The 22,820-nt window shown below is 40.1% G+C and overlaps 1 protein-coding gene and 1 long non-coding RNA gene across 2 annotated transcripts; one reads left to right on the forward strand and one right to left on the reverse strand.

Moving 5' to 3' along the window:
* Window positions 1-909: 909 nt before the first annotated feature.
* LOC127653236 (uncharacterized) lies at window positions 910-6,967 on the reverse strand. The gene is made up of 4 exons (XR_007971786.1): window positions 6,849-6,967; window positions 6,321-6,398; window positions 4,822-4,923; window positions 910-4,634 (listed from the first exon to the last, which is right to left on the reverse strand). It is a non-coding gene; the product is annotated as an uncharacterized LOC127653236 (long non-coding RNA).
* Window positions 6,968-12,838: 5,871 nt separating this feature from the next.
* On the forward strand, window positions 12,839-22,564 carry gcat (glycine C-acetyltransferase). The gene is given in 10 exon segments (XM_052139698.1): window positions 12,839-13,071; window positions 13,074-13,133; window positions 17,370-17,500; window positions 17,590-17,691; window positions 17,783-17,929; window positions 18,039-18,193; window positions 19,441-19,523; window positions 19,692-19,863; window positions 20,116-20,237; window positions 22,023-22,564. Coding segments are annotated over 10 exon segments (1,281 nt in total). The 5' UTR covers window positions 12,839-12,914; the 3' UTR covers window positions 22,175-22,564.
* The last annotated feature ends 256 nt before the right edge of the window (window positions 22,565-22,820 follow it).

Below are 22,820 nucleotides of genomic sequence, written 5' to 3' on the forward strand. Positions count from 1 at the left end.
CAAAACTGCTCAGGTATCCTCAGGACATGATGTTTATGATACATAAACATGTTCTTTTAAATCTGACAATGCTTGACGTTTTAATACAATTCAGTGTGGGGGACATTATGACTGACAAGATAAAAATTGGTATTGTTGAAATCTGCATGACATAAGGAATCCATTTAGCTGCTTGGCCCCTAATAATAATAATAATAATAATAATAACGAAAGCAATAGGTGCGTTTTGACTGATACGTGAAGCATACTGTACATCTATCAGATTATACTCTCCATAACTACTTTTATAAAATACATCATATTGAGACTGTGAAAGATTGTATTATCTTTTGGTTTTCTGATATCATTACCTCAGCGCACATTTAAAAAGCCCCACTTTGGTTAGAACAGAAAATGTGGTTTTCAATGAGTCATTGCACAGAAATAAGAAAATGTCAAAAGTGAGAAAGCAAAGTTAACTTTTATTGCTTTGAATTGAATATAGATTATTTTATGAATGATTACCAACTTAGTATAGTCTAGCTGTTGCTGTGGGTAGTATGATCACTGAAGACACTAAAAGGCCTTCTTGTGTGCACAGTCCATTTCTAACGTGCACTGTAACTACGAACCACAAGTAGGCAGGTGCATTATTGAAATGTACACATCTCTTTCCTTTCCTGAAGACATGAATGAAGCTCATTTGCATGTTCTGCATGTACTCTAGTTTGACATTTTACAAATGCATGTAATTCATTTTTAAATAGTGAACTTGCCATAATTTGATTATGGCAATTGTCTTAAAAAAAAAAAAAAAAAAACACAAACACATCTGCAATTGAAACTCACATTATTACTAAACAGGCAATAGCACAATAGAAATAGAAAAAAAAGGAAGTGTTTTAGGGAAGTGACACACATGATCTCACTGAATCTTTATTGTGCCAGTAGGACATTTTGAAATTCTGTTGAATGATCAATATAATACATACATCTATCGACAAAGATTAATTGTATTATGGCTTCCACAATTTTCCTTGAGTCCTGAGAGATGTCTTTGGAGAACATTTGCATTTATTCATTTAGCCAACGCGTTCATCCAAAGCAACTGAGGAAGGATACAACATCAGCGATTCATTCTAAGGAAACAGTAATACAAAAGTGCTGCAAATGTTCTATTGTATTAGAAAAGTTTGAGTCAAGATAGAAATTAGAGTACAAATAGTTTTTTTTAAGAGTGCTGGATTAAGTGCTCAAAGAGAAGTTAGTTTAGCTTTTAAGAAAAGTAAAATACAAATTGCAAGAAATTTTTATTAAATACTCAATAGCTTCAACAACTGTAACAAAAGGGGGAAAAACACAAGATAAGCAACACTAAACATGGATAAATATATTGCAAAAGTTAGACAGTCTTAAGGCGAGTTTTGAACATGTTGACAGGTTAGGCAGTCCGTACAGTGGTTGGTCAAATCAAAAACGATGTCAAGGATGTTTAGTAGACAGTACTGAAAAGTTGAGTACAACTGAAATACAATAAAAAGTATTTCACATTTGGCAGACACTTTTATCCAGAGCAACTTAACAGTACATTCAAGTGTACCAGTTTGTGTGACTCATGGGAATCAAACCCATGATCTTGGCACTGCTAGCACCAAGCAATACCACTTGAGCTACAGGAACACTTGTATCATTCAGGTAGGAAGTAAAGCACCATGCCCTGAATGCCAGGCCTCTGCCTTAGACAGTTTAAGCAACCAGCAGTATAACAAAAAGGCAGCCTAAAGATCCAATAAGGTAACACACTACCAATATCCATTGCTGGCAATAAATCATTATATACCCTGAGGGTGCTGTGGCTAGCTCTAAAACAAAAGACATTTTGGCTAGCAAACTACCATTCTATTTCTATAGTACCTATACTGTGCATAGTACTGAGATGACCTACTACAGTACGTTTGTCAAGATTTCTAGAAAATAGTGCATTTACTGTGCTGGGTACTGTATCCCCAAATGCAATGTGCTTTACTTGATCTTCAATTTCCAGTGTGATGAATGATGTGATGGTGTCCTATGCTGCTGATGCAACATGCTTCCAGTCACACCACAAGGGAAAGTAAATACACTGGAGCTGATACATAAATGTTTGATCGGAACTTTCAGAAACATGGAGTGGTGGTGGTGTAGTGGGCTAAAGCACATAACTTAATCAGAAGGTTGCTGGTTCGAGCCTCACAGCCACCACCATTGTGTCCTTGAGCAAGGCACTTAACTCCAGGTTGCTCCGGGGGGATTGTCCCAGTAATAAGTGCACTGTAAGTCACAAATGCATAAATGTAAACATCGTGCCAACATCTCTTGTGATCATGCTGATCCAATTTAGTATCTAAATTGTATGTTGGGTCCAGATTACAAGAGTTGTATTCATTTAAGAAGTGTGCTGTATCCACTTCTGGGAGGGTCCCGTCCTTCAGAGTCCAGGAGAGGGAAGGCACAAGGCAGGCACTACTTGTGCATCCAGAGGAGTAGCCTCCAGGGCAGGGCTGCACCAGCTGTGTGGAAGGTCTCTTAAGTTGGGGCATTAAGTTCAAACTGTGGGCTTAGTGACTACTAGTTAGTTTGTATCTAATTTAGTGCTTAATTTGGTTGCACCACCTGTTCTTAATACAATACTTAGCGTAAGCTCTCCATAAAGCAATGTAAAATCGCATAATATGACATTCACCTTTACTGATCCAACAAGCAGCCTTCAAATTTGTAAACAGAAGTGTTGAAAGGCCATGCGTTATCTTGCAAAGGTTGACGTTCAAACCCGTATCACGTAACAGTCATCGGTAACAATTCCATTAAAATACAATACGCAAAAAATCTCTAGGCTAAATATACAAAATAGTAGCCTTTTATCTAAATATGTACATAAATAATAATACAAATATTTAGGAAGTGTATAAATAAGGGCAGTGAATAAATATTAATACTAATTTACATTGGTTCCTTTTACTATTCTATACATATTTTGTACGTTTTGAAACTTGGCATGCCAGTGACAGCACTGGAAAGTGCACAGTTTAGATCGGTTTCAGCCTGAAGAGTTACAAAGAAGTCAAATGGATCCTCTCGTAAATGCAAACATCATACATTATAGCTGCGTTCCGATTTGCAGGGTCCCTACACAGTGTTCACTGCTCCCTAATAACTGAGCATGAGATATCTGTTAAAGTTCACTTCACTTCACAAAACTTGTCATTTGTAATATCCTGCAACAACAAACACAGACAACGCTTCAAGTCAAGCAGATGACTGGTTTCATGTAAGATGACATAATATACTTATATCCTGTAAATGCATATAAATGTAATATAAATTACCTTAAATCCACATACTTAAATGTATATAATAAATCCATGTGTATTCTTATTAAATATATATATATATATATTTAAATTAATATTTATCCATAACCTTTAAGATAAATGACTGTTGTCATGTATCGATGTACCCTTATTCCCTATGCCGTTTGGAGTGCCCTATGCTCACTTTCGGATTGTAATCTCACTTAAGATTGCTAAATAACATGTGAAGTCTACTTTGCACGGTACTATCGGTCGATTGGAATGACCATACACTCACTGAGCACTTTATTAGGAACACCTGTACACATACTGTACTTATGCGATTATCTAATTAGCCAATCATGTGAAAATAGTGCATAAAATAGTGCATATACGGGTCAGGCGCTTCAGTTAATGTTCAACTCAACCATCAGAATGGAGAAAAAAATTTGATCTCAGTGATTTTGATCGTGGCATGTTTGTTGGTGCCAGATGGGCAGGTTTGAGTATTTTTGTATCTGCTGATCTCCTGGGAGTTTCACACACAACAGTCTCTAGAGTTTACTCAGAATGGTGCCAAAAACAAAAAACATCCAGTGAGTGGCAGTTCTGCGGACAGAAATGTCTTGTTGATGAGAGAGATCAACAGAGAATGGCCAGACTGGTTTGAACTGACAAAGTGAACTGTAACTCAGATAACCACTCTGTACAATTGTAGTGAGCGGAATAGCATCTCAGAATAAACAACAAGTTGAACCGTGAGGCGGATGGGCTGCAACAGCAGAAGACTATGTCGGGCAATTTATTAGGACAATAGTGTTCCTAATAAAGTGCTCAGTGAGTGCAGGTCTAAAGTATTGAAGTTATGCAAAACATGTAATTCAATCAGTCATTTTTTATACCAACTGTTATTCGTAGTTGGTGTCTTCAGTAAATATTTAGTTTATATATAGTTTATACTTAGAATAAGTTTAAGGGTGCAACGCTCAAACATTTAGAAGTAGGTAAATTGTAACTTTGTGCCCATTCAAGCTATAACTATTCTAAGATGTAACATAAGTACAGCTGGTGCAACCTGTCCCAGAGGAGCGGGCACGCTACTGGGTTGCTGCCTTGAATGCAGTAGAGAAGACGTTCCACCACTGAACTCGCCAACTGTGCGTGTCCTCTTGAAACGTGCTTCTGTTGGGAGTTTGTCTCAGGGATAAATATGGGGGACTGGAGCGACGACAATTTTGAGTGAAAGAGAAGTGGATCCATCTTCTCAAAAGTGCTTCTTTTAAACTTACAAACTCCAAATCAAAGTCCCACAATTCTGCAATTGGGCTGAAAAGAGGTGGAGAGGCAATAAGCAATGAGAAACCATATGCAGCAATAATGTGTCTACTTGAATTAACCACATTTTTTAAAGTGATGCCATCAACACCACTCAATATTTGATAGATTCATGTTACTACACACATCATTTAAAAATGAAAGGAAGTGCCACTGTCAGAGCTTATTTGTGTCTTACTTGATGTAATCAGATGAACTAAACTCCATTAACTCTCCAAAAATGGACGGACGGAGCTTGGGACATGGTGTACTGGAGACGTTTCTTCTATTGAAAATTTTTCTGGTAAAACAATACATAAGATAAATTATGTCACAATATTTAGAAGAATGAGTAACACCTTATAATACCTTTCACTCACAACACTACCAAACATTGCACATTAACCCTTATGTTGTGTTCTGGTCGGATGACTTTTTTTTTTTACTTAATCCAATGGTAAATAGAATTACTTGACTTTGTTCACATATGGTATCAGAAAACACACAAAACAATGTGGACAATATCCTTACATTTTTTGGGTTTTGTTTCACTTGTTGTGTTCCCGGTCCAAAATTAATGGCCATTTTAAATGCACGGATTAATAAACAAAATAAAGCAATATTACGTGTTCAGGAGCATCTCAACCCTTTAGATGTGCGCATATGTGGATGTGTGTTTGTACACACAAAGTCCTCAGACATGTGCACACATGCACACACACGTTGGTACTCCTATCATTATGAGGACTCTCCTAGACATAATTATTTTTATAATGTACAAACTATATAATCTATCCCCTAACCCTCATAAAAACATTTTGGCATTATTACATTTTCAAATAAACATTGTTTAGTATGTTTTTTAAGCGGTTCGAATTACAGGGACACTAGGGGTGTCCTCATAAACCACATTTATAGCATAATACCCTCACAATTACTAGTGTGTAACCTAATAAAATGTCTTCATTACAAAAAACCAACCAAATCACTCACTCACACACACACACACACACACACACAATGTGTGTTTAGGTCCCTTGCTCACTGCATTCTACAAACCAACTCTGAATATAATTGTTGTGATAACAAATTTGCAAATGATGAGAACGAAACGAATCTAATTTGTCAGCCAATTAAAAAGCATTATTTAAGAACTGGTAGGATCAGCTACCTAAACAAAAACCTATTTCAATTAGATCAAGCAAGTGGTTATTAATTTATTATATCATTTGTATAAGCTTGATCAATGAATCCTTCTATCAATAATTTTTGTTTTTTATAATTGTTCAAAAAAGAAGAACAAAACTGGTCCTAATTATATATATATAGGCCTATATACATACATATATTTGATATATATCAAATGGAATATCTTGGGATAACATATGCATTATGAGAGATTTATAAACAATCTTAGTGGGCCGGTAATTTTTTACCGGGAACACAAACTGTGTTAGAACAAAAAGAACAAAGCACACATCTAATGAACTAATGCAGCATTGTGTAATATTAAAAATATTAATCAAAATCAAAACAGAAATGTAATGAAGCTTAAGACTCATACGTATTTATACACAATCTTATGCACATTTACGACTGGACTGTGTAGCATTAGGTAATCCAAAGATTATCAGTGACTTTACAGAGTCATTATAAAGTGTTTGTTAATAATATTTTGGAAATCCTTTAGTTACACACCAGAGTTGGCAGGAAAACAGCAGCTCAGGATTCCCCGGACTCTTCTCAGAGGCCTCCGTAGACATTCAAGCATGATATCTGCGGAATAATAATAACAATATAATAATATAAGTTAGTGTAAGTCTATGTGAGTGACTAGTTTTTATACTAAACATCTCTTAAACCTCTACAATCTAAAAAAAACTATAATCAAACTATGTTATAATCACTTCAATCTAATCGAAACCATCACAAACAGTCGCGTATTGGCAAACCAATACCGGTATTTCAAGTTTCTTGCAGTGCGAGACAAACTATTCCCATTTCACTATTATTTGGTACTTGGCATTTAAAAGTAAGAAATCGCAGCATTTTCTCCAAAAGTATAAGTTTTGTGGAGATAACGCAGCGGCTTTGGCGAAGAAACGGACGCAATCAGGTGTATGAAAGAAAGAGGAGGAGTGTCGTCATCATCGCCACACCGCTGTTCACGTGAACACAAACAGTTTAAAAGCGGCGCAGAGCTGCGGTTCAAACAACATTTCTCACCTCCGAGGTTGGTTTCCATTCTGTCAGTGGTCTTTGGTGTTGAGATTGGCGTGTTAAGTTATTATTTTAACTTTCAAAGGTGACAGGCTGCAGCGCGATGGAATTGACATGATCAGAAGGTGTGGCTTATGACGCGTCATTTTCATACAGTGATTATTTAAAGGGGCCGTTTGCTCAAAATGAAATTTCTGTTATTCATCCATTCTCAGGGCCTTTTAATAAAATTAATAAAAATTTAAGAATTATATCACATTTATTTTCAAATCAGATGACAGCTGGGATAAGTTACCTTCATGTTGGTAGTCATCTTATAAATCCGGCTAAATATCTATTATATCTATTGTTACAATTTAAAAGTAAATGCTCATTGTTCTTGGGGAAACACCTTCTGTATATCTGATAATATAATTGGTATTGAAAACATTTGCATTCAAATATAATATATTTAAAAGGAGCATTGTCACTATAGTAATTCCCACTGTATATTTGCTAGAAATAAACTATAAAAACATTAAAAATACAAATAAATGCTGAATCAACAAAAATGGTGTACACATCAATATTCAAATAACAGTGAAACTTTTTACAGTGTGTTGGCTGAGTGCTCTTTTGTTCTCAAGTTGTAGGCCTATGAAATTTTGATCTGATGTCGCTTTGGATGTGATTGATTCCTGATTCAAAACCCCCTCGAGCATTCAGCTTTTCAACAAAATTAAGCAAATCGCTTCTGCATATCAGTGGATCTAAGAAACGGGTATGAATCAGAGATTGGACCATGGCTCGGTACAGAAGCAGAATGCAGTGTCTTCCACAGTTGCATCCAAAGGTACGAGCAGTTTGCCAGTATTACGAGCTGAAATACACAATCTCCTCATAAAAACTGCGACTGAGGTGCCAAATTTTCAAGCCCAAAAAGGGTTTTACAGCCATTATTTTCTTGCCCCCAAAGAAGATGGTGTACTTCGGCCGATCCTGGATCTGAGACATTTCAATCGCACACTCACAAAGCGCCCATTCAAATGTATTACTCAGTAACAGATCTTATCGCATGTATGACCACACGATTGGTTTGCGATAGATCTGAAGGATGCATACTTTCCTATCCAAATTGGGACATCACAGGATGTTTTTAAGATTTGCGCTCGAGGGAACAGCGTATCAATTCAAAGTCCTGCCCTTCGGACTGTCTCTGGCTCCTCACACCTTCACTAAGTGCATTGATTTGGTTCTCGCCCCTCTGAAACTGAGCGGCGTGCACATCTTGAACTACCTCGACGATTGGCTGTTACTAGTACAATCAGAGGCTGTGTTATGCCAGCACAGTGACTCACCGTTTCAACATCTAAACACCTTAGGCCTCAATGTGAAGTGGGCAAAGCACACTGCCCAACAACAATCTCCTTTGGGATTCCACCACATGGCGGCTTGCACACCTCACGAGCAAGTGCGTTCAGGCCATTCTACAGTGTCTGTCTCAGTTCAAACTGGAGAGAACACTTCCACTGAAGCTGTTTCAAAAAGCATTGGGGTTTATGGCAAACTGTTATGTCCTGGTTCGATCAGACAAAATGACAGTTGTGGCATTTATAAAACCGCCCAGGTGGAATTCATTCACCACCACTTTTGAGACTAATGCGTCACCTCGTATGGAGCAAGCATCATCTCCTCTGTCTGAGAGCAACATATGCCCCAGGCCATCTGAATTATGGCATGGACCTATTGTCACTCCAAAGAGATGATACCGGGCGAATGGAGACTTCATCCTCAAACTGTATTGAGGATTTGGGAAATATTCGGCTAAGCAGAAATCAATCTATTTCCCTCAGTGGGGAATACCCACTGTCCCCTCTGGTACTCGAAGTCCCAAGCCCTGCTGGGAGCAGACACAATGGCCCACAAATGGCCAGCGAAACTGAAATATTCGTTTCCCCCGATGTGCCTGAGTCACTCTCACAAGTCCGAGAGGACAAGGAAACAATTCTATTGGTTGCACCAAAATGGCCCAACCAGCCATGGTTTCCGGAAATTATAGAAATGTTGTACAGCTCTCCATGGAAAATACCGCTGAGGAGGGATCTGCTCTCTCAGATGCAAAGCACAATCTGGCATCCCCAGCCCAAGCTCTGGAACCTGCATGTGTTGCCTGAATGAAACACACAAAACACCCCAGAAATTCAGTCATGATCACCATTTTAAAGGCCAGAGTGCCATCCATGAGATGCCTCTATGCACTAAAATGAATGTGGTCACTGATTGGTGTCTCTCACATGGCAAAAACCCAGTAAACTGCCCCATACATGACATTTTCAGATTTCTTCATGAGCAGGACTCACTCCGCCAACACTCAGTGTATGTGGCAACTATATATGAAGCCGGTGCCACTATAGGCAAGCGTGATTTAATCATAAAGTACCTTATAGCCTTACCAGACATCACTGGCAACAACATCGCCTATGGGCACAAACCCACCTTCGCTGGACCAGACAGGACTGGCAAAAAGTGCTATTCGCTGACGAGTCACGGTTTTGTCTCACCAGGGGTGATGGTCGGACTCGCGTTTTTCAAAAGCCACTGTCAAATCCAGAAAAGGCTATGTGCATAAGAATACAATCATTACATTTGTCAATGCCCTGTGCGGGCACTACATGCACACATTGAGCATACTCGGCAGTTCAGACTATCTGATCAGCTCTTTGTATGCTATGGAGGACGCATGAAAGAAATGTCTGACTCCAAGCAAAGACTTTCACACTGGATTGTCTATGCAATTGCTCTGGCTAATGAGTCACAGGGTAAGACTTGTCTAATTGGTGTTAACTCATGGGCATAGACGAATGGTGTGTCCTTACAAGACATATGTTTTGCAGCAGGATGGTCTTCTCAAAACACATTTGCAAGGTTTTACAACCTAGACATAAGGTCTCTCTCTTCACAAGTCCTCTGTGTTTAGAGCACTTTCTATTTCATCGGCCAAATATATTTATTTATGCTCCTAACTTTAAGGACCAGCTGCTCATCTTTTTACATGACTGCCTGAATTCAGGCTGTTGTAATTTACCATTAGTCAAATGCACTTACATTATAAATAAACTCCCTTCCCGACTGGATTCATAAAGGTGACTAAATGTTCAAATGTACTGAGTCATAAGGGAATGTCTGTTTTAGCACACCACAGCCAACCGCAAACCAAAGCTATTGTAGAGGCTTTTTCAACAACATACAAATGATACAAGACTTAATTTACTATGATTAATAAAAAGAAAACCATATGTTCACAGCAGTATTACACAAACAGGCAATGGGCCAGTGGTGGCTCAGCGGTTAAGGCTCTGGGTTACTGACCGAAAGGTCGGGGGTTCAAGCCTCAGCACTGCCAAGATACCACTGTTGGGCAAGGCCCTTGACCCTCTCTGTTCCAGGGGTGCTGTTTCATGGCTGACCCTGTGCTCTGACCCCAGCTTAGTTGGGAAAAGCAAAAACAACTACATTTCATTGGCTCTGTACCTGTACTCTGCACAATGACAATAAAGTTGAATCTTAATCTTAAACATTCATATAAACAAGCTGGAATTGTGCAGTATTTAGTCGGCCTGTTAACAAAATGAACCTTCATTTGATTCCTTCAAAGGTTCATTTGAACCTTTAAATACACATTTTGCACTTCAGTGAAACAATTATGATTGGTACAGAGGCAAGACGTGCTTTTTAAGAATGTGGCGTGCACGTTGCCTAGTTTGCGTTCATGTGTGATCGTTCATAGTTGTGTACATCTTTTGAAGCAAGTAAATTGTCGCTCTTTTCTTTCCAATACTTATATTGGAATCCGACATTTATACATACACGAGAATGCAGCGAACGCGCCTTGAGTGAAGATCGTTTTTGCATGTTTTATACGCCATATAATCGATAGTTGTTTAATCTTTGTTTCTGCTTGTTTTAAACTTTGGCTTTGAATTGGAGAACATTCTATTTATATTTTGCATCAACCATACCTGAACACGTTTCTTCAGTTGGGCAGGCGCATGTTTAAAGTGTCTCTCCAATTAAACATTCTACGTCCTTCTCTCCAAGACCAGCTTTACATTTCATGACGGCATCTGGAATTAAACAGAAGTCACAACAGTTACAGTATGTAAGTACTGTTTATTTAATTATTCATGTTTATTTAATCAATGCGCTTGAAAATAAGTTCAATTGTAAATGGTTAAAGATAGCGTAATGGTGTCACAATAATGACTGTCTCATAATAATGAAGTATTATCTCATAATACTGAGAAACTTAAGTATATCATAACTTATAAAATTAACAGGACACCAAATCTGTTTCCTGAATGTGCTCTTATATGTGAACCCGACCAAGTGAAGGTATTACAGGAGTGGTGGTGGCGTAGTGGGCTAAAGCACATAACTGTTAATCAGAAGGTTGCTGGTTCAATCCCCACAGCCCCATTGTGTCCTTGAGCAAGACACTTAACTCCAGGTTGCTCCGGGGGGATTGTCCCTGTAATAAGTGCTCTGTAAGTCGCTTTGGATAAAAGCATCTGCCAAATGCATAAATGTAAATGTGTTGTTACATGTGGTCTTCCACTGCGATCAGCTGTCATTCCTGCTTCCCTGTAGCACTGTCTTGGGCGTCTCACAGTACAGACATTGCAGTTTATTGCCCTGGCCACATCTGCAGGCCTCATGCCTCCATGCAGCATGCCGAAGGCACGTTTACGCAGATGAGCAGGGACCCTGGAGTCAGTAGAACGGTCTCTTTAGTGTCCTAAGTTTTTATAACTTAGACCTTAACTGCATACCGTCTGTAAGCTGTTAGTGTCTTTTAGACCGTTCCACAGGTGCATGTTCATTGAACAAACATAGAAAACATTGTTTAAACTTTTATTATGGATTGTAGCAAAATTATCTTTATAATTCAGTGTCCTGAAAAAGGGACTTTTTTTTTTTTTTTTGGCTGAGTTTATTTACGAGTTGTATTATTGTCATGAATTCACGGATTCCTGAAAGTAGTCTTCAACGGTTTATTAACGGGAACAGAGAACAGTGTCGCTCATGTATTTGTCAACCACATTACAACTTTCCAACTGCCGTAAAACAAGCAGAGCTAAAGAATACAAAAGCCAGTAGCGCCTCCTAGTGTATGGAGTTTCCTTTGTGTCTTTATTATTCAATCAAACATACTGGAGCTTACTGCCATAAACATTTAAATCACATCACAATTATCTCAAATAATTTCTGCAAATCTATTATAAAGCCACGTGACTGCCTCTTTTCGCTGCGACGTGCCGTATCGAGGGACAAAACACAGAACAAAACCATGACGTATCCACAATAAAGAGTTTAACATGATAACGGGTCCATGTGTCTTCATGTGTTTGTGACATGTCCTCAATGAGACGGAGACTGGCTCACGTGATGCGAGTTTATAAAAGATATAGGCTAAAAAAAGAACAGTTAAGTAATCCTGTTGTCATGAGGACAAAACAGTTTTTATATAAAGAAATAATGCAAAATACGGTTTCTTCTTCTTATTATTATTATTATTATTATTATTAATAAAAATATTAATAGCCGCAAATAATCACGCTCCAGTGTTTGACGCATTGCAAAATGAGAGCTTTTATCACGCTGTCCTTCAAAATAGAGTGTTTTTAAAATCCGAACAGATGACGTTTCTATCTGGTTTAAAGTCCTGAAAAGTCTGAAAATGCGTCTTCTCGACATGTTAAACGTTGCTATAATTTATATAAAGTCTTTTCTGCTCAAAAATTCTAACATTGTCCAAATAGAAATGTATTCCTTGTAAAATAAAATATATGAATAGTTTCACTGTTACTCTGTTACGTACACACCAACATGTGTTTACACAAGCTGTCATTCTCAAAATGCGCTCTGTTTCTTTAAATGCAAATAACATTGGATAAAAACGCTCCTCCCTCCTACGAAGACGCTTTTGATTGGCTGATTTTTCTACGCCTTAATAATTACATAAATCCGCTGTCAGCATCACTTTCTTCCAGTACATACTTTTACTGTGGTAATTTCTTCGATAGTGGGGTAGAAATGTCACTCCGCACAGCTGTTTATCGACTCTGTACTCCCTTTAGGAGTGTTTTACAGTCCTGTACTACAAATACGAAAAGACCGTATGCCGCGGTGAGCCAAGCGCTGTCCGTTCTGGAAAACGAGCTGGACAGTATCCGTGCAGCGGGCACATGGAAGGGGAGAGAGTGATCACGTCCAAACAGGGTCCTAATATCAACGTGGTCGGCAGCAAAGGCGGTGAGCAACTATCTGTTAATCAAGAGTGACCAGTCCAATCGAGTTTATTTAAGCATATGCTTAAATGTCTGATAAAACAAAGTGTTTTGTTCAGGCAATTTTGACCTGATCTAAAGAAATATCCAGCCAAAAAATAATAATAAATAATAATATATATAATATATATAATATACAAATCTTAGCTGGTTTTAGGTGCCCAGCCTGGCCAAGCTGGTGCTCAGCTGGGAAACTCTGTGTTTCCATTTCTATATCAAAAAGTCTCACTCTTTTAATAGTTACATGCATTTTAAGGGAGATTTGCAGTGTAATTGCTTTTTGGGAAGTGATTTGGAAATTGGCATGAAATACTTCTGGGAAGGTGACGTGTACTACATTGTGACATGCTCTATTTAAAACTGTTCTTAACAGCAATTCACTCATTTTTCTTGCACAATTTCTATACACGCAGCTGTATGATCTCTTATTTATTGAAAGAGTGCATGAAATAATGTGCTTAAAAACATTCATTTGTTACACAAGACCCTAGAGAGGCAAAAAGGTCTTTAAAATGGTGAAAAACAGCTTTCTAAATATACACACTTCCTTATACATTCATATAAATTGTATGTACGTTCCTAAAAATAAAGTTAATGGACTTGTTAATGCATTCCAATTTGAAATGTTACTTTGACGGGGTTCAGTGTTAAAGGGATAGTTCACCCAAAAATTAAAATTCTCTCATCATTAACTGACCGTCATGCCATCCCAGATGTGCATGACTTTCTTTCATCTGTTGAACACAAGCAAATATTTTTAGTAGAATATTTAATCTCTTTAGGTCCATACAATGCAAGTGAATGGTGATCAGGCCTTTGACGCTCCAAAAAGCACATAAAGGCAGAATAAAAATAATCCATATGATAGTGGTTTTATCCATGTCTTCAGAAGCGATCTAATCGATTTTGGGTGGGAACAGACCAAAATGTAACCATTTTCACTGTACATCTTGCCATTGCAGTCTCTAGGCACAATCATGATTTTAAGCTCTATTACACTTTCTAGTGCCATCTAGCGCTCTGTGCATGCATCAAGAACTAGGAAGTATAATCGAGCTTGAAATCACGATCACCACGGACACTGCTGAAGTAAAGATCTATAATGAAAATGGAGTTATATTTTGGTTTGTTCACACCCACACCTACCCTATTGCTTTGGACGGAAGAGTCCTGTGGATTATTTTTTGCTGCATTTATGTACTTTTTGAAGCTTCAAATTTTAGTCACCATTCACTTGCATTGTATAGACCGTCCGCGCTCGGGATGAGCGATTTCTCTCCAATGGGTTATGTTCTCAGTGCGAGAACATAGCTGAGGCAGCATTGCGGTCGTGGCTTCTTTTGTCAAGAGAGAAAGCCACTTCAGCCGCCCCCTGCGCCTCGCCTCTTTCCTATGGGATTGAACCACCCGCCTCCCCGGCACGCTTGCTTGCTCCCATCTGAGCTCGGGATGAGTGCGGCCTGCTTCGCGACCGGCCTTCCGGTCCCTTGAGCTCCCAGAATTGGATGACGATATCACCGCTGCATCAGAGAGCGTTACAGCGGCGTCTGATGTTGATGGCTCGTCTGCGCCGCAACTTTTGTGTCTGCGCGCTCAGTCTGAGCCTGATGCACAGAGGTCCGATATGCTTCCCCGGGTACCGCGAGCACGAGGTTGGACCAGAAAATCCCGTCCCCCTCCCCCTCACGGCTATTTGACTGGTTCCACGGGCATGTGCGCGCTCACAGCCACGCACCCCCTCCCAGTTCCTTTCTTCCCGGACGTGCATGATGAGCTGAGCAAGCCAAGCTTCCTCGCTCCTCCGCTCTCACTACCCTCAGCGGTAGAGCGGTCCCAGACCACTCCCCCCCTGCACGCCATGGCCCCCTCTTGCAAGTCCACTGGGCCAAGGCACTCCAAAATTTGCACTTGTGTAGTCCTGTTCTTGACGTGCCACAGGAACTGCTCTCAAACAGGCGATGGCCTCCCTCGTGGTCCGGAAACGCAACACATGGACTGGACCTGGTCGCAGTAGAGGAGGTAGACAAAGCACGCTTTCTCAAACGCTCCCGTCTCCCAGCTCCATCCATTCGGCGACACCACATGCCGACTCCACCCAGCAGTCCTCAGTGGTGAAGAAACAGACAGAGGCTATTTCACACATCCTGCCCTGCCGCAAGGGGCCATGCCCTGTCTTCTTGCCGAGGGCGTCCTCTTGCGGCTTTCAAGAAAGAAAGAAAAGCGGTGCTCCGCCTCAACAAGCATGGGCCCAGCTCTCTGCCCAGGCGTCGAGCTCCCCGGAGAAGATGGACGCCCCCTCATCTCACGGACCCCCTCGAGGACCCAGAAGGCTCCCAGGCGCTCCTGAGATGACCGACCCAGAGACCGAGACGTTAGCTCCGGAGCTGGTAAGACCACTCCGTCCCCCGGTGGGGGCCGGGAGGAGAATCTCCTGGGACCTCTCGGTAGTCCTCACGGGCCTCCAGAGACCTCCCTTCGAGCTGCTAGAATCAGTTGGACTCAGGGCCCTCTTAAGACTGCCCTGCTGATCGCGCTCCCCTCCATCAGAGGGTCTGGGACCTGCAATCGTTCTCTGTCAGCGACACTTGCCTGGAGTTTGGTCCAGCAGATACTCATGTGATCCTAAGACCGCGACCGGGCTACGTGCCGAAGGTTCCTACCACTCCCTTTAGAGACCAGGTAGTGAACCTGCAAGCGCTGTCCCGGGAGGAGGCAGACCCAGCCCCTTCGTTGCTGTGTCCTGTACGTGCTTTGCGTACCTATTTGGTCCGCACGCAGAGCTTTAGACACTCTGAGCAGCTCTTTGTATGCTTTGGGGGACAGCGGAAAGGAAACGCTGTCTCCAAACAGAGGCTTTCCCACTGGGTAGTAGATGCCATTTCATTGGCTTATCACACTCAGGCCGTGCCCGCAAATATCCGCAGAAATCTATGCCTATATTTAAATTTTATGTATACCTTGATGTTCCTCAATGGGTGCCTCTAAAGGTGAAATAAAAACAATCACTGACACCTCATGTGTATTTTCTGCATCTAAATCTTTAATTATTGACAATATTCATCCATTTTTTTAACCTCACTTCAATGCAAAGCATTTTAAAGGTATATTACAGGTTCAATACAAATGAAGCTCATTCAACAGCATTTGTGGCATAAATTTGATTGGCATAGCATTTGATTACTACAAAAATAATTTAGACTCGTCCCAACTTTTCTTAAAAAAAAAAAGCAAAAATGTTGGTTCAGGCACTTACAATGGAAGTGAATGGGGCCAATCCATAAACTTTAATACTCTGTTTCAAAATTAAAGCCACAAGATGTAAACAATATGTGTGTTAAGATGATTTCAGAGTGATAAAATCGCTTACTAATTTCTACACAATAACCTTTATTAAATGATAAGCTTCACATTTCTGCATTTAAACCCTCAAAATTGGCCCCATTCATCTACATTAAGTGTCACTGTAACTTCAATTTGTCCTATCTCTCTCTCTCTCTCTCTCTCTCCAATTTGGCATGCTCGATTCGCAATGCTTGGCATCCACACACTCCAACGAGAGCGAGAACCTCCATACAGCGACCACGAGGAAAGTAACCCATGTGACTCTACCCTCCCTAGCAACCAGGCCTATTTGTTGCTTTGAAAGCCTGGCTGAAATAATTCAGCACACCCCAGAACACCAGCTTCTTTGCTTGATTTTTGTTTTTTTTATAGAAAAGGAGGGAAGAGTCGAAATGATGTCTTGTGCTAATCAACATTATGCCACAAATTCTGTTGATTGAGCTTGTATTGAATAATAAGCGAGGACATGCAAAGAAAAATGTACCTATAGAGAAATGTGCCCCGTCAGTACTTGCATCGTATCTTCAAATATATATCTTGTGCACGATAAACGTTATCTGGGATTTTATTCATTTTGGATTCTTGCAGCCTCTGTGTCTGTGCCAGTCATAGTAAGGAAAGAAAGTAGAAATGTTCTAAACATTCTGATTTGATTTTAAAAACGATCAGCCTTTACCACCACCTTAGTTATATCGGTATCTGCAAAAATGTTTGTGACTGTAATACATGGCTAAAATGATGAATATGATGAATTAATGATCTTTTTGTACTGTAAGATAATGTCATGGTGGTAATTGTCTCAGTGCAGTCAAGCACAATTTTGCTTCTAATGGCTTGTATGTCTCTCGTTTTGTTCTAGACATATTAAATTTCTGTGCCAATAACTACTTGGGTTTATCCAGTCATCCAGAGGTGGTGCAAGCGGGTATAGATGCCCTGCAGAAGTTTGGAGCTGGTCTTAGTTCAGTTCGCTTCATCTGTGGCACACAGGTGAATAAATTGACTGTATATTAATACACCGCCACCCATGCCTATTGAAACCACATTGAGTTATTATTGTATATCAACCTGTTCTCTAGAGCCTACACAAGACCTTGGAGGAGAAACTCGCCCAGTTCCATGAAAGAGAAGACTGTATTCTGTACGCTAGCTGCTTTGATGCCAATGCTGGTTTGTTTGAGGTGATGGTCACTCAAATTCACATGATGTGTGGAAGCAAATTGTACCACCACCTAATGCATCATAACAGTTTTTTGGGACGCTTTGCTTTAGGTCCTGTTGGGTCCTGATGATGCCGTGTTGTCTGATGAACTAAACCACGCCTCCATTATCGATGGTATACGATTGTGTCGCGCCAAAAGATTCCGCTACAAGCACATGGACCTGAATGATCTGGAGGAAAAGCTGAAAGAGTCTCAGGTAAGTTGCCATCAGTGGCATGGTAATATTTGTTTTATTAATAATATATCATCTTTAATATAATTTCAAAACTTACTTGGCTATTGGTCTTTTTTTTCTAAACCAACAGTCGTCTCGTCTGAGATTGGTGGTCACTGATGGGGTGTTCTCAATGGATGGTGATGTGGCTCCTCTACAGGGTATCTGTGACTTAGCTGAGCAGTATGGAGCATTGGTCTTCATTGATGAGTGTCATGCCACTGGCTTCATGGGCCCCCGCGGCCGGTAAGCAGACAAATACTCCATCTTTAATCAACACTGCTTGATCAGTTTCAAAGTTGAACTTTAAGCCTGAACTTTTAAGCGTTTGTAACAGATGTTTAGCTGACATTACCATTTAACGTTAATACTAAAGGTGCCTTTAAGAATAAAATCACATTTAATAATAAAAAAAACAAACAGGATTTTTTCAGATCCTACCAGTACAATTGACTAAATAGCAACTAAAGCCTCTACGCAAGTATGTGAATGTAGATGCTTCTACCTACATAATCTTGTTTTTGTATGTCGTTGCGTTCCGAAATGTGGCAGACCGCAATTCATGCCACAACGCAAGTATGCATTGCAATCTCAACATTTCCACAAGGGGTGCTATAGCAAGAATTAGCTTGAACTGTCTGCTTCTACAGTGAGTTTGCTCTTTCAAGTCAACTACTGTTATGGCAGAGCAGCAGTTTGAAAATAGTATTGCTGAATAACTATGTTAAAGTCAAAATTCAAGTCTTTGAACTTCCAGTCTAATATTTTTTTTTTATATAGATATCTATATGTGATCAATGGAAAGGAGGAGGCGAGAACCGGCATGATAATATAAATAATATTTTTAATGTAAAACTTAAACAACTTAAAACATAAACATGACGGACATGTCCGTAAACGATCTCTCTCTCCCGCACGATCCTCTGCAGTCGACCTTTATCCCTCTCGGGAGGCTTGATTAGCCTAATACGGGACCGGGTGTGTAGGATCACGACCCGGCCCCGCCCTCCGCCCTGCCGTACTATGATATTGATGTCAATGTGTAAATAGCTAGCGAAGTGTATTTACAGGTTGTAGAGTTGCCAAAAGTTATCATGAGTATTTTAAAGTGTTCAGGGGATGTCATAACAACTGGAAACAGAGCGGGGAGATATTAAAACAAGAGTAATTCATTCATAAATACACAAGGTCTTACCTTCACGCAGTGGACGGTGCTCAGGAAAGACCAAGAGACAACAAAAAGTCATTAAAATAGCTTACTAGCTTGCCATCTTCTCATGTCATTCACCCATCATGTTATAGTTAAGGTGAGCACTATTTTTGAGTGTTAAACCGGGACAGGGGAATATATATTTATACACACTCAAATATACATGTGAAAGTGTACGTTTCATTTTATATTCTGTTTACAACAATTGTTGCCTTTTGAAAATGATGTTTCTTTAGATATAGATAATTTTTTTTAGACATTATATCATATTATATTCCAACAGAGGAACTGATGAGCTGCTGGGGGTAATGAACAGAGTGCACATTGTGAATTCCACTCTGGGAAAAGCACTCGGAGGAGCTGCTGGTGTGTACTTCTAAAATTTCCAGACATTAAACATCATCTGAAATACAATGTTTATTCTTAAGGAGACCACTAATAGACATAGAGGACATTTTGGACAAAGACATTTTTTTTTATAAATAAGGCTAAAAGAATATAAGCATTTTAAATCTTTTTCTTTTATTCTGTCAGGTGGTTACACAGTTGGACCTAAGGCTTTAATTGACCTACTGAGGCAGCGGTCTCGTCCATACCTTTTCTCTAACTCCCTCCCCCCTCCTGTGGTAGGCTGTGCCACCCGTGCTGTGGAACTGCTACTGGCATCCAATGAAATTGCTCAGAGTATGGCAGCCAAAACCATGAGGTAGAACTGAAGGGCGTTCTGTAGTGTTTAGTTCAGTTACACCCTTCAGCTTGTGTTTCTGTGTACCAAGTTGGCTTTCATAATAGTACTTGATAATGATTCCAGTTTACTTCTGCTGGTTCAGTATTCCTGTATGGATATGGATGCTGTTGAATAACATTTTTGTAGAGTTTATTGTGCTGGTAATGTCAGTTCTTTAGAAAACTGAAAGGCTAAAATGGTCTATTGTGGGTCTTTTCTTCTGTCCCAAAGGTTCAGAAACAACATGACCCAGGCAGGGTTCACCATCTCTGGCACAGCTCATCCAATCTGTCCTGTGATGCTGGGAGATGCTCGTCTGGCTTCTTTTATGGCTGATGACATGCTAAAACTGGGTGAGATTTTAGGCTTCATCACTGTACTCTGTATAATTTCTATTCAAACTTGCTACCACATCTTATTCATCACCTTTGTGAAACAAATGGATTTTCATGGCTTTCTCCTTCAGAATGGTTCACCCTAAAATGAAACTTCTGTCATTCACTCAAACCTGTTTGACTATTTCTTCAGTGGATAGCAAAAGGTGGATTTTTGAAGAATATCATGCTAACTCTTTTTCCATATAATTACATTGTATTGTTATATACACATACTGGATGCCAGTACAGGAAACCGATGGAGTGCGTACTCCAGGTAGGGAAGGAGGTATTGCCCCAAGTGAAGGAGTTCAAGTACCTCGGGGTCTTGTTCACGAGTGAGGGGACAATGGAGCGGGAGGTTGGCCGGAGTATCGGGGCAGCGGGGGCGGTATTGCACTCGCTCTATCACACCGTTGTCACGAAAAGAGAGCTGAGCCGAAAGGCAAAGCTCTCGATCTACCGGTCAATTTTTGTTCCTACCCTCACCTATGGTCATGAAGGCTGGGTCATGACCCGAAAGAACTAGGTCACGCAGTACAAGCGGCGAAATGGGCTTCCTCAGAAGGGTGGCTGGCTTCTCCCTTAGAGATAGGGTGAGGAGCTCAGTCATCCGTGAGGAGCTCGGAGTAGAGCCGCTGCTCCTTTGCGTCGAAAGGAGTCAGTTGAGGTGGTTTGGGCATCTGGTGAGGATGCCCCCTGGCCGCCTCCCTAGGGAGGTGTTTCAGGTACGTCCAGCTGGGAGGAGGCCTCGGGGAAGACCCAGGATTAGGTGGAGAGATTACATCTCCACACTGGCCTGGGAACGCCTCAGGCCAGTCAGAGCTGGTTAATGTGGCTCGGGATAGGGAAGTTTGGGGCCCCCTGCTGGAGCAGCTGCCCCCGCGACCTGACTTCGGATAAGCGGTTGAAGATGGATGGATGGATGGATGGATGTTATATACACTTTATTAGGAACACCTGTACACCTTCTTATTCATTTGATTATCTAATCAGCCAATTGTGTGGCAGTAGTGCAATGCAATTGCAATTGAATGCCATTAATGTTCACATTAACCATCAAAATGGGGAAAAAATGGGATTCAGTGATTAGGACCATGGCATGATTGTTGGTGCCAGATGGGCTGGTTTGAGTATTTGTAACTGCTGATCTCCTGGGATTTTCACACAAAACCATCTCTAGAGTTTATTGAGATTGAATCCAAAAACATCCAGTGAGTGGCCGTTCTGAGGATGGAAAAGCCTTGTTGATGAGAGAGGTCAATGGAGAATGTCCAGACTGGTTCGAGCTTACTGAAAGTCTATGGTAACTCAGATAACCACTCTGTACAATAGTAGTGAGCAGAATATCATCTCAGAATGCACAACACGTCAAATCTTGAGGCGGATGGGCCACAACAGCAGAAGACCACGTCATAGCATTCCCAAGAAAGTGTTCAATGACTTGGTCAAAATCTAAATTTAAGTCCTTATTCACTGAAAATATTGCCATCCACTTGAGCTTTTAAAACAAAAATGCAGCTTTTAAAGATATTTGAGGTTTGACATTCAGAGTCATTTGGAGCTAGACAGTCCTATTTCACTTACATTCTATGAAAAAATTCACCTTTTGGGAAGAGAGAAAGTCATACAAGTTTGGAACAACATGATGGCGAGTAAATGATGACAGTTTTGGGTGAACAAACAATTTTTTTCAACAAAGTAGAACATTTCATTAAATCAAGCCCAGCAGCCTGATTTGTGTTTTTCTCTTTCTGTCCTCAGGAGTTTATGTAATTGGATTCTCCTACCCAGTTGTTCCCAAAGGAAAAGCCCGCATTCGAGTCCAGATCTCTGCAGCTCACACTGATGATGACATTGATCGTACCGTAGATGCCTTCATACAGACCGGCAGAAAGCATGGTGTAATTTCCTAATTTCACAGAGAGAGAGAACTGTGACCGAATGACAAGGGAGCAGATGATGGAATGAGCTGTTAGAGTGAGGCTTAAGTTACATATAGCAAAATATAGGATAGCTGTATATTTTCAACATTAACAGAATAAATGTTTTTGTTTTATGATTCATAGTTGCTTGTCTGATGGTTTGTTTTAGTAGTTAGTGTCTTTTACATCAGCTATGCATCAAAGCATCTTGACTTCATTGCAGTTGATGCGTGCATTTGTCTCATTTGCATTTTTTGCAAGTGTGAGCTTTGCAAACTGTCTAAAAGTAAAAAATGACAAGAAAATGCAATTTAATGTCTCCATTGATAATTCACATTTGGGTACTTGACATCTCCTGTGATGTGCAATACTCCAACTAAAAATATTTTAAAGAAAATGTTTCTATTTTTTGTGTATTTATTATGCAGTTAAGTTTTTAATAATATTTAGCTCTTTTAAAAATAATTGGTCAAACCTGAGGGCCATTATATGAAGGCAAAAAGGTGATAAATATGGTGACTTTTTAAAGAAATGGTCACAAGTTGTGGACCTGTTCACTTCCCCTTATAGTCATATAAATATATCTTAAAATCTTGAAAATTAAAAAAAAAAAAAAAAAAAGCACCTTTCTCTCTTA

This window comes from Xyrauchen texanus, chromosome 12 (assembly GCF_025860055.1).
Source record: "Xyrauchen texanus isolate HMW12.3.18 chromosome 12, RBS_HiC_50CHRs, whole genome shotgun sequence".
NCBI classification, from domain to species: domain Eukaryota; kingdom Metazoa; phylum Chordata; class Actinopteri; order Cypriniformes; family Catostomidae; genus Xyrauchen; species Xyrauchen texanus.